Genomic DNA, 12,791 nt, shown 5'->3' on the forward strand with positions numbered 1-12,791 from the left:
AGGAGGAGGAAAGGAGGAAGAGGACTTTATCTGAAAGTGACTTGCTTCCAAAAATAGGGCTCAAGAAATCAAGTTGTACATTACAGAAATCATACAGAAGGTTGATGAGCATAACTTATCATGTATTAACCACCGTGATTACTCTGTAGTTTTCTCAGTAGTCCCAACTGATACATTTTATTCTGCACTTGGGAGAACTTAATAAAAGAAAGAAATCATATGCTGATAGATCTGGATGCTGAAGCTCAACCCTATAATCCTAGATACTCAGGAGGCTCACAGGATCAGGGTGGGCAAGTAAATAAATACAGGAGGCCCTTATCTTCAGTTAGTTAGCAAACCCCCAGAGGGTTGAGCCTAGACTCAAGTGGTACAGAACCAACCAAAAGCAAAATGCCAAGCATTTGAGCCTCAGACTTCCAGACTTTCTGCACTTGTGCGTACACACGTGTACACACACACACACACACACACACACACACACACACAGTGATCATATTAAGAGCTTAAAAAATAAAGCCAAAAATGTATCCTCTCGAAAATGAAAGCTGTTAGAGTAACGGTGATCTGAACTCTTCAGGATGAGCTGTGGAAAGACAATTCACCAGAGATGATACACAAATAGAATTGGCCCTGGCAGGAAGCATCCATCAGCATGCGTCTGTGATGCAATGAAAGGACTTGGATATGCAGCAGGGCAGGGACCAGCTAAAATGCTAAAACTCACAACCAATGTCACATTACAGTGTACTTGTAAAAACAGAGAAAAGGAAACCAGTAATGTTGATGTTAATAGCTAATGGCAATGAGAATTTACATAACTTTTGGAAATTTCCTTACTTTATCTTTCCTTTCTGCCACTCACCTCCTCCCCACTTGTTTTGACACAGGGCCTCACTATGTAGTTCCAGCTGGTCTGAAACTTTAAATCCAGTCTTAGCCAGAGATGCACTGGGATTACAAATACATGTTGACGGGGCCAGGAGTTTGGCCTAGTGGTAGAGTGCTTGCCTTGCATGCATGAAGACCCAGGTTCAATTCCTCGGTACCACATACATAGAAAAAAGCTGGAAGTGGTGCTGAGGCTCAAGTGGTAGAGCTCTAGCCTTGAGAAAGTCCAAGGACAGTGCTCAGGCCCTGAGCTCAAGCCCAGGACTGGCCAAAAAACAAAACAAAACAAATACATGTCACCCTGCCTGGCTTTTGGAAAGCTCCCAATAAAGTCACAAAAGGAGCATGAAGAGATTTTGTGAGTGATGTTTATTCGCTCCTTTAGTGGCCATGAATAAACATATATGGAATACATTAGTGAAAAAATAAACTGTAAATTTCATATCATGTGTAGTTCATCAGGCATCAGTAACACCTAAAAAATCAAAAGAAAACTAAATGCTCTACTGCAAGAATACCCCTGTATGGATATGGGAAGGTACATGAGAAATCTAGAGAAATCTGTAGCAATGAGAAACAGTAGCTGGCTTTTGAACCAAGGCTTGAAAAGATCTGGTAGGCACTAAATATGGGATTAGCATTTACAGAGCTGACTAGGGTCTCCTAAGTTGGGGTGAAAGTGAAAGGTACCTAAAGTTCCTGTAGTATTGTAGGTGTGACCCTCCGTGAGAATGGGAGAGCATAGAGGAGAAGCACAGTGAAAAGACACAGGAGGGATTTTCCACTGAGAGCGATGCAGTGGGAATCATCTCTCCATGGCAAAGTGTGTAGCCCTCATTCTACTTTAACCTGAGGCATATTTGTGACACTAATGCAATAATAACACATTGGTATTGTATAACAGTGATAAGCAGCGCTAGTGTAAGTAATCTAAAAGACCTTAGAAGCCAGGTGCCGATGACTCACAACAACTGTATTCTAAGCTATCTGAGTTCTGAGGATTTGGGTTAAAGGCCAGTCAAGGCAGGAAGTTCCATAATGGTCTCATCTCAGAAAAAGAGTAATGGGGCTGGGGCTCAAGTAGTAGAGTCCTAGCCTTGAGCAAAAGAAGCTCAGAGACAGTACCCAAGCTGGGGTTCAAGTCCCAGGACTGGTTAAAAAAGGACCTTACAGGTATTCAGTGGCCTTACCTTCACCTTCCATTCTGTGTTGTTTACTTTGCTCATAATGAGGCAATGTAGACTCTTCTGGGACTGATTCAGACGACTTAGAGAAGACATTAGTGCCACCTGTTCCATTGATTTGGTCTGTGGTCTATAAAGTAAGTAACAGTATTTCAAAATGTGTATGTGTTTCTGAAAATACTTCTAATGCCATATATCGAATATACAAATATGGTAATTATTCATCTTTTTATATTTGCACTAAAGATCCTTCTGAAATGAACTCATTTCATGTAAGGTTAGAGGAAAAATCAAGAATCAAATATATAAGATAAAGATAAAAAGATATATTTTAAGTATGAATACTAGCTATTATTTAATTACTTTTTCAATATTAAGGGTAAATGCTACCGTTCATTAAAAAGGACCCTGTTATTTGCAGTGCCTATTTCTTTCTGATTTGCATGTGAAACAACTGTTGTTGCTGCTGTGGTTGTCGTCAGGTCATTGATCATGTCATTCAAGCGTGTGACTATAGAAAAACCCAGCAGATGCACAGAACTATGGCTGGTGGGAGTATTTCAGCAAGCAACTAACTCAAGAACATAGACAGCCACCGTGAATATCCCATGAGCTTTGGAGGATAGGGTATCAAATACATAATTTTAAAAGTACTACTATTTTCAGTGGGATAGAATTAAATATACAAACACTTTCCAGGAGAATAGCTTACATCTCAAAAGATGATATTTGTATAATAAAGAGAGATCCTAATACTGAATTATGCAAAAGAAAAGGTAATGTCAGCTGGGCTCTAATGGCTCACAACTGTAATCCTAACTACTCAGGAGGCTGAGGTCAAAGAATCACAGTTTGAAACAGCTTAGGCAGCAAAGTCTGTGAGACTCTTTCTCCAATGAACCACTAAAAATCCAGAAATAGAGCCTGGCTCAAGTGGGAGACTGCTAGTCTGGAGCAAAAAAAATACCCTCAGGGCAGGGGCCCTGAGATCACAACTCAGGATTAACATCAAAAGAAAAAAGAAGAGTATTGTCCTAGATACACAAAGACAGAAGTACAGAACCTATATATTAAGGAAAAGCTTTCAGTGAGAAGAAAGCAGTAAATCACAGAGAGCTCCATGGAAATTTTGTTCTTTACATTAGATTTAAATACTGAAAGTTTTATCACAATATACAACTCTTCCCTATGAGGAAAAATTATAATAAGTTTTAAGAATGAAAGCAATAGGACAGTTTTTGTTTCTTTGGTTTTCAGATTCAGCTGGTTCCAACCTTTACACTGAGGGCCCCTCTTACTCTTGTTCAGCTTTCTAGACCACTTCGGGACTCTACCCCATGAGGTACACTGCCTGCCTCCTTTTTGGCTACTTATTGTTGACCAGGAGTCTCCCAGACTGTTGTGGGGGTTGGCTTTGAACCTGGACCTTCCAATTCCCAGCCTCTGTATCTGGTAAGAAGCTATTTCTTAAATGTGAAAAATGTGTCTTGTCTTTCTGCCATCATTCCTTTCTTATTCATTGTAACAATGTAGATGCCAGGATAATGAGTATCTTACTATCAACTGCTCAATCTATGACTGTAAGGATAAAATGATGAACCTAGGCATTCTCTGCTCTGTCTCCCTGGATAATGTATCCTAGATATTCATTTGTCTGATACAATGTCATATTAGGGAACCAATTGTCTGAATATAGAATTTTCTTCCTAATGGCTTCCATTTCCGCAAGCAAGAAAAATGAAATCCTTTTTAACATCTTCACTGGAAGGGATTCTAGAGATGAAAATTCTTTGCTGACAGATTCCTTTTCTCTCATGTAAATATTCATCCTGTTTGTTTCCTGACTATCTCTCCAAAGGTAATTATTCAGAAAGGGAAATGGATTCAGTGTCTAACACATAACAATTTTTAATGTGCTATAAAAAAACCAAGCCCTACGTTCCTGTAGGATGCATTGGCTAATGGTTTTCTTCAACTTGGTAATCTCTACGTCATTCATATGTGTATAACCACGGCAGATTACCCAATATCAACATATGCTAAGTTATCATTAAATCCATCTATAAATTTTTAGTTGTATTTTCTGATTCCATTCATTAAAATAAAAAATTCTGGGCCGGGAGTTTGTCCTAGTGGTAGAGTGCTTGCCTAGCATGCACAAAGACCCGGGTTCCATTCCTTGGTACCACATACATAGAAAAAAGGCCAGAAGTGGTGCTGAGGCTAAAGTGGTAGAGCGTTAGCCTTGAGAAAGTCCAAGGACAGTGCTCAAGCCCTGAGCTCAAGCCCAGGACTGGCAAAAAAAAATTTGTTTGTGTTGTAATATTATAAACCCTTCCTTATTAGTCATCTCCTTCAGTTGCAATAATGTCTCAATATTCATACTTAGTAAAATAACTATAGTGCACTTGTTATTTTGAACTATTGATTGTTTAGAGTAGTCTGTGAGGTAAATAAATTCCTTTGGTTATATTATTGAATAAATAAAATACATTTGCAGGAGAAGATAGAATGTAAATGATGAACATACCAAAGGCTGTTTATGCTCCCTGCCCTCACAACTCTCTTGCTCTTCTGCTGCAATAGACTGAGAGTCATGGCCTGCTGAGAAAATCATATTTTTCACCAGTCATCTACTGAAGTCAGATAAATGATAGTAAAAGAAAGAAGTCTATTCTTAAATTAGACATAACAAAAGTTTATCCTCAAGTGTTCAAAGTAACCCTGAGCAAAATACTTTTATTTCTCCCTTCAGGAATTACTTTAATGACCCAGATTTTCATCAATTGAATATATACTGAATATCATCTGAGAGGAAGACATGGAAACATTTCTGTGATTAATTTATTTGATATAAGTGAACCAACACAAGAGGCTAAAAATAAAATGTAAAAAAAATAATAAAAAAGAGCAAATTCAAAGTGCATATTCTTTTATTTTTATTTTTATTTTATTGTCAGGATAATGTATAGGGGATTATAGTTACACTTGTCAGGTAGTGGGTACATTACTTCTAGCACATTGATAACCCTTCTCATGTTTGTCCCGTTTCTCACCACCCACCCCTCCCAATCATCTTGTTCCCCTCTTCTCTAGTTGCAAATATACAAATAAATGTATATATAAAATACCAGGTAACAAAGCCAGATACAGTAACTACATGAGATTAACCAGAAGGGGAAAAAGAAAAAAGAAATAACTGTACATTAAGAATCACAATCACCCTATTCTTATCTGCCTCATTTAAGTAACCTATCAGCAGCTCATTCCAATTGTTTTCACCTCAACAGCAAGTGTTTTCAAGAACTATTTCTTCTCTTATTTGGCAATCAGTTTTCCTCTTTTGTGACTTAATCTACTATTTGTAACATTCATTAAAGATGCCTTTTTTCCCTACTTGCCCAGATCGGGCATTCTTTGAAGTGAAGTTTACTTCTTTATCAAATTTGCACTGCATCTAAAACTTTCAGAATGAACAATATTTCCTTAGATGGTTTTCACTTCCCTAGTGGCAAGGTGGTTCCTACTGTGTCACTTTCTCTGACAAGACCAGGGAGGAACGGCCTTGTGACCATGCACCTTTAGGATTGTGTTTCAGATCAGACTCTCCATTAATAATAGCTCTCACAACTTTAAGCATAATTTCTGAGAGAGTGATTTATTATATTTCTTAAAAAAGATGCTGTTCTAGAAAGTGAATTGATATTTTCTCATAATTGTCCACTGTGTCTTTCCTTTTCCAACAAAGTTCTTCATCTGCTCATTGCCATTTCTATATCCATACCTTATTTTCCTAAATCTAGTCTCTTGTCTAAGTGAGCTTATCACTTCTTCTCCCCTGTAAGTGATCCCATGACATTCCTATTGTATCAGAACACATTAAATTGAAACTCATTATGGAATCCAATTCTGTGGCATACTCTAATGAACCTATTCAAAGAACTTGATGATAAAAAATTGGTCAATTTACAAAGTGACTTTTGGCCTATAAGGAAAAAGGGAGACCAGGAGTTTGACCTAGTGGTAGAGTGCTTGCCTAGCATGCACAAAGACCCAGGTTTGATTCCTTGTTGCCACATACATAGGAAAATCCAGAAGTGGTGCTGTGACTCAAATAGTAGAGCTCTAGCCTTGACAAAGCCCAATGACAGCGCTCAGGCCCTGAGCTCAAGTCCCAATATGGGCAAAAAAAAAATGAAGTATGCAATTGTAATTGTTCCTTGTTAGCTATCATTTTTATTGATTATGAAACATGGCAGCCAATATGTTACAAAGAAAATTTGTCAAATAAATTTTTAGAATTAAATAGGACTTCTTACTTAGTACTCGTGCCTTTACTGGACTTTGTGTTGTTAGATCTGCAGCCTCAGAGGATTGAGCAGCACCCTTCTTTAAAAGAACAAAGCAAGGAGTCTGAAGAATAATGGGATGAACAATAAGCTGTGGGAAGATGTGGGAATCACATTCTGATGAGATGCTTGAACAACTTCTTTTAGAAAGAGTGGAACGGGAAAATGTGAGAAGTATATATGTGAAACAAAAGCACATGAATACAGGGGCTCATATATGCCCTCTATATCCAGTATATCTTTTTAGGATGTGGAGGGCACTGACCAGTAATCCAAACATGTCCAGACATATTTTCCTGTATACAGAATCATACTTAGGATGCTTATTTCATTGATAAAAAAGTGAGTCATTGAGAAAAAAAGCAAAGAAAGAGTCCAGATAATAGATAGATGATAGATAGATAGATAATGAGTATAAATCATATGTATTTGTATATAGGAAGGAATCAGCTGAACATATTAAAATTCAAAGGCATCAGGAAACCATATGGTTAAAGAAGGATATGTGTTAGTGCCTAATTGTTTGGATGGTGACAATTTGTATGACTTTAGATTTTTTTCCTTTATATTCATTTCTATTAATCTCTTCTAAGATTTTAATAAAATGCTTGTGTAATAATCAAAAGGAAAAATAAGTACTTGGCATTTCTAACCCAGAGTCTACAACACTAGCCTTAGGTGTCTTTGGCTAATCTCAGTCTTTTAACTTAAGACATTCCAATGACTATAGGCAAAGAATGAAAGTATCTAATTCATAATAAATAAACATATATTTTCTCATGATTTTTCCTTTGGATGCAATTAGTATTATTGCCGAGAATTAGTTTCTTCACTAATAGAACTTTTCTAGATGTTTAAATCAGCTTAGTTACTAAAGTCCAAAAAGCAGATAACTTGAAATACAAGATTGGCTTTTTTTTCACAGTACTGGGGCTTGAATGTAGAGTCTAAATGTTATGCATTCCCCTTTTCCAGTCTAGGCTAACATCCTACCACTTGACTATTAGCTCCACTTCTGACCCTTTGCTGCCACTACTGGCTTCAAACTGTGATCCTCAGATCTCAGCCTCTGCAGTAGCTAGGAACACAGGCATGAGTTTCTGGTGCCTGGCTCAAAATCTTTATGTTGCTGGGTACTGGCTGAGAGCTAGGATTGTGGTTCAAAGCCAGCCCACCAAAAAAGTCCATGAGATTCTTTTTTTTTTTTTTTGCCAGTCCTGGGCTTGAGCTAAGGGCTTGAGCACTGTCCTTGGACTTTCTCAAGGCTAGAGCTCTACCACTTGAGCCTCAGCACCACTTCCAGCTTTTTCCTATGTATGTGGTACCGAGGAATTGAACCCGGGTCTTCATGCATGCTAGGCAAACACTTTAACCACTAGGCCAAACTCCCGGTCCCCCATGAGATTCTTATCTCCAATTAACTACCAGAAAACTAGGAGTGGTTCTGTGGCTCAAAGGGACACAGCTGAAGAACTGAGGAACCCATGACCCACAAAAAAGGAATATGTGCATATGCATATGCCTTGCCACTGTGTAAAAGATCAATATTAAAAAAAAACAAAACTGGACTTGCTGGGCACAGTGGCTCACACCTATAATCCTAGCTAATTAGGAGGCTGAGATCTGAGAATCACAGTTCAAAGCCAGCCCAGGCACAAAAGGACCTGAGACTCTTATCTCTAACCTCTAGAGAACCGGAAGTGGGGCTTGGCTCAAGGGTAGGGTGGTAGCCTTGAGCCAAAGAGTTCAGGGACAGTGCCCAGGCCTAGTACAAGCCTGGTGACTCACAACAACAACAACAACAACAACAACAACAAAAACTGGACTGAATTTTTTACCTCAGTGTCATAGTTCGGGTTGTTTCCTTTAATAGAACAGCTATTGTCATCACCAGTCTCTGGTGCCAAGGGCACAGTTTGCACCATCTGCACCTGTGAACAAATGGCAGCGTAAACATGTTATTGGCATAAAACGTTATTATTTTTTTCCTCCTTTTGTCTTTTATTTGATGTTGGCAATTGAAGCCAAAGGCTTCATACATACTGTATACACTAGTAAGCTACACTTAAGTAATCTTGACTTCAAATACCATATAGTTTACAACTTTTGGACAGACAATTTTCCTATTCCCAGCCAAGTGTTTCATATTTTTGGCTTCAGATTTTGTCAAATTCCCCAAACTACTAACACATTAGCTTCACTTCCTATTCATACTCATACCATACATATATACCCTTCATTTGATTACCTTGACTTCTATGAAGCTCAGTATTAACACAGCATCAGTTAAAATGCAAGGCAAAAACCACTATACTTCTAGCATGAGAGATAAAACTTAAAAAGCCAAAAACACAAAAAATCAGCCAGTGCAAGTGGCATATTCATACATTTTGGGAAGGAGTGTCTAATAATATGATTTGGGGAAAAAATCTATCAATTTCAATACATCAACATGTATGTTTTATGAGCCAGAGATTAGATTCTAGAGTATTTCCTTGGGAAAAATGATAACATATCTAAACAAGACTACTACTAATGGAATGTGTTGGCCAGGCTCAGTAGCTCAAACCTCTAATTCTAGCTACTCAGGAGGCTGAGATTGCGAGTATCATTGTCCAGGGCCAGACAAAGTGAAGTGTTCACAAACCCTCATCTCAATAATTAAAAGCTAGACATAGTGACTCATGCCTGTCATCCCAGTTCTGTGAGAAGCATAAATAGGGGGATAGTAGTCCACAATGGCCTGGGATAAAGGAAGGCCTATTTAAACAATAACAAAAGCAAAACTAGCCAGAGGTATGGCTCTACTGGTTAAAAAAATCAATATCAACTGGGCGCCTGTGGCTCACACCTGTTATCCTAGCTACTCTGAAGGCTGAGATCTGAGGATCTCAGTTCAAAGCCAGCCAGGGCTTTGAAAAGTCCATGAGATTCTTAGCCCCAATTAAGTACCAGAAAATTGGCAGCGGCCCTATGGCTTAAGTGATGGAGCTCTAGGCTTGAGCTGAAGAGCTCAGACACAGTGCCCAGGCCCAGAGTTCAAGCCCCACTATGTACCAAACAACAACAACAAAAACAAAAAATCAACCCCAAACCTTGTCTGGCAAGCACAAGACTCTGAATTCAAACCTCACTAGTCATAACAAAAGCAAAACAAAACAGAAAAAAAAGAGGGAATATCCATAACAGTTGCATTCATCACAGCCAAAAATACAAACATTCCCAGTGTCCATGAATAGAATGAATAAATAAAATGTGATGAAATAATACTCCAAAATACAAAAAGAATGCAGAGGGTTTATGTAATAAGTATCTCAGAATGAAAGAACTTTTCTATGAAACAGAGCATCATGCCAGATTGTTTCATTCATATGATGAACAAGAGAGACAGGGAAGAGGGAGGGGAAAGGAAGAGGGAAGGAGGGAAGCAAGGAAAGAAGGAGGAAGGGAAGGAAGGAGGAAGACAAGAAGGAGAAGTTGGGTATACTGTCACATGCTTTTAATCTCAGCTAGTCTGGAGGCAGAAGGATCATGAGTTTGAAATCCATACAGTAACTAGACAACATACAAATTGTTTTAGGGTGGATTTTTGGCAGGGAAGGTGCTGGCATGGAAACTTGAGCTTAGGCCCTGGAGGCTACCCCTAGACTGTCCCACTTAAGGCTGAACCACTCTTCTCCACTACTGAATTTTTACTGGCTAACTCTGGACTTCTGCTTAAGCTGGCTTCAAGCCATGAAGCCAGCGGGCGGCGGGGTGGGCTGCTGGAGAGGAGAGGAGGGCGTCGGCCCAAGCCCCTGCCCCTCCTGGCCGCAGGCCCTGGCCCTGCCCCGCGTGCCCCTGGTGTGGCAGTGGCGGAGGGGCCCCACAGCAGCAGGGGAGGATGGCCCATCAGCAGATGTGGACAGCGCTTGAGGTGGCGCTCCAGGTGCCCTGCCTTGACATCATCGACGCCATCTTCAACTCCTACTGTGATTCCAGCTAGAGCCGGTTCTGTATGGCGCTCCAGGTCCTCCTCCGGCTCCTCGGGATATTTGTATCCAGTATTGTTCCGATCTTGTCACAACGATCACTTTTCAAGTTTTACGTGTACAGCTCAGCCTTTCTGTTAGCCACAACTTCAGTGCTGGTGAATTATTATGCTGCTTCGCACACTGACTTCAATGGTGCCTACAACACATCAGCTTTCAGGGTTGAGCTGCTTTCTCGGAAAGGGCCCTCACTGCGGGCGGCACTCATTGTTCTACAGCTCACATCTGGAATTGGATACATCACACCACTCCAGATTCAGTCCATCTATTCTTATTATTCTACACGATATGTTTATCTTTTAGTGAGGCACATGTATCGAATTTATGGATTACAGTTATTGATGGAAGACACATGGAAGAGGATTCGTTTCCCAGATATACTTCGCGTCTTCTGGCTAACAAGAGTTACAGCCCAGGCTACAGTGTTAATATATATTTTAAGGATGGCAAATGAAACTGAGTCCTATTTTATTTCTTGGGATGATTTCTGGGACCTCATTTGTAACCTTATAATTAGTGGATGTGATTCTACCCTAACTGTACTGGGCATGAGTGCTGTAATTTCTTCAGTAGCCCATTACTTGGGCCTTGGAATATTGGCCTTTATTGGATCAACTGAAGAAGATGACAGGCGGCTTGGCTTTGTAGCACCTGTTTTATTTTTTATTTTGGCTCTTCAGACTGGTTTAAGTGGGTTAAGGCCAGAAGAGAGACTTATTCGCTTAAGTAGAAACATGTGCCTTTTATTAACTGCAGTCCTGCATTTCATCCATGGAATGACAGATCCTGTATTAATGTCTCTCAGTGCCTCCCATGTGTCATCTTTTCATAGACATTTTCCCATGCTGTTTGTCTCTGCTTGCCTGGTTGTCCTTCCTGTTTTACTCAGTTATGTTCTCTGGCATCACTATGCACTAAATATATGGTTGTTTGCAGTAACAGCCTTTGCGTGGAACTCTGCTTAAAAGTAATTGTTTCTCTCACTGTTTATACATTATTCATGATTGATGGCTACTATAATGTCCTCTGGGAAAAGCTTGATGATTATGTCTACTACATTCATTCAATAGGCAATATTATTGAATTTATATTTGGAGTAGTGATGTTTGAAAATGGGGCTTATACTATGATGTTTGAGTCAGGAAGTAAAATTCGGGCTTGTATGATGTGCCTACATGCTTATTTTAACATCTACTTACAAGCAAAAAAGGGTTGGAAGACATTCATGAACCGTAGAACTGCCGTTAAGAAAATCAATTCACTTCTTGAAGTAAAAGGGAGCCGCTTGCAAGAAACAGGTGATGTATGTGCAATCTGCTACCATGAGTTTACAACATCTGCTCGTGTTACACCTTGTAATCATTATTTCCATGCACTTTGCCTTCGAAGTGGCTGTACATTCAAGATACTTGTCCAATGTGCCATCAAAAAGTATACATTGAAGATGATATCAAGGATGATTCAAATGTGTCTAACAACAATGGATTTATTGCACCCAATGAAAATCAAAATCCAGAGGAAGCTATAAGAGAAGAATCTGCTGAATCTGACAGAGAATTAAATGAAGATGACAGTACTGATTGTGATGATGATGATGATGATGATAATGACAATGTTGATGATGATGATGATGATGTTCAAAGAGAAAGAAATGGAGGGATTCGGCCCACAGGCGCAGCAGCTGAAGAACTTGTTAATGATGACACTGATTAAAATAGCATTTACTAATCATTGAGGTATTCGTTTAAAATTCAGTTCATCCAAAATGAAGTAATATGCTTCACTTCGGTGTGTAACCAAGCACAAAAAAACAGTATCAATGTTGAATCTGTGAATGGTTTTCTGTTTACTGTGATGTGCTACTGTAAATATACCTCTTTAATTACTTCTGGTCTCTTTGGTACCTATTTAAATTTGTGTACATTATTGTACATATAATAAAATGTTTTCACGTTTTTATGACAAAAAAAGATGTCATGTTGATTTTATTGCCCAGGCTGGCTTTGAACCACAATCCTCATATCTCAGCCTCCTAAGTAGTTAGAATTACAGGTGTGAGCTACTACTGTTACCTGGTGATGTTCTCATACTGCAATATAAAGTATAATACTATCTGCTCATATGTGTAAAGTTTCTCACAATTTACAAAGTGTAAATTATGATCATATGTAAAAAAAAAGGCACTACTAAGCTGGGTAGGGCATTAGCCTTGAACTGAAGAGCTCAGGGACTATGTCCAGGCCCAGCAGTAGGGTGGTAGCCTTGAGCTGAAGAACTTAGGGATAGTGCCCAGGCTGAGTCCAAGCCCCATGACCCACAAAAAAAATACCCTACTG

The 12,791-nt window shown here is 39.2% G+C and overlaps 1 protein-coding gene and 1 pseudogene across 1 annotated transcript in view; one reads left to right on the forward strand and one right to left on the reverse strand.

Annotated features, from left to right (window-relative positions):
* Positions 1-705: 705 nt before the first annotated feature.
* LOC150039272 (uncharacterized) overlaps positions 706-12,791 on the reverse strand; it is a 44,186-nt gene continuing 32,100 nt past the window's right edge. Inside the window, exons 3-7 of the mRNA XM_090327848.1 lie at positions 8,263-8,355; positions 6,395-6,488; positions 4,606-4,679; positions 2,082-2,205; positions 706-916 (exon numbers count right to left, since the gene is read on the reverse strand). Of these exons, the coding sequence (XP_090183974.1) occupies positions 837-916; positions 2,082-2,205; positions 4,606-4,679; positions 6,395-6,488; positions 8,263-8,349 (459 nt within the window). The 5' untranslated portion in view covers positions 8,350-8,355 and the 3' untranslated portion in view covers positions 706-836. The remainder of the gene's footprint in view (positions 917-2,081; positions 2,206-4,605; positions 4,680-6,394; positions 6,489-8,262; positions 8,356-12,791) is intronic.
* On the forward strand, positions 10,296-12,185 carry LOC150039273 (E3 ubiquitin-protein ligase RNF139 pseudogene; annotated as a pseudogene).

This window comes from Megascapheus bottae, unplaced genomic scaffold, assembly GCF_031878675.1.
Source record: "Megascapheus bottae isolate mThoBot1 unplaced genomic scaffold, mThoBot2.hap1 HAP1_SCAFFOLD_40, whole genome shotgun sequence".
NCBI lineage: Eukaryota > Metazoa > Chordata > Mammalia > Rodentia > Geomyidae > Megascapheus > Megascapheus bottae.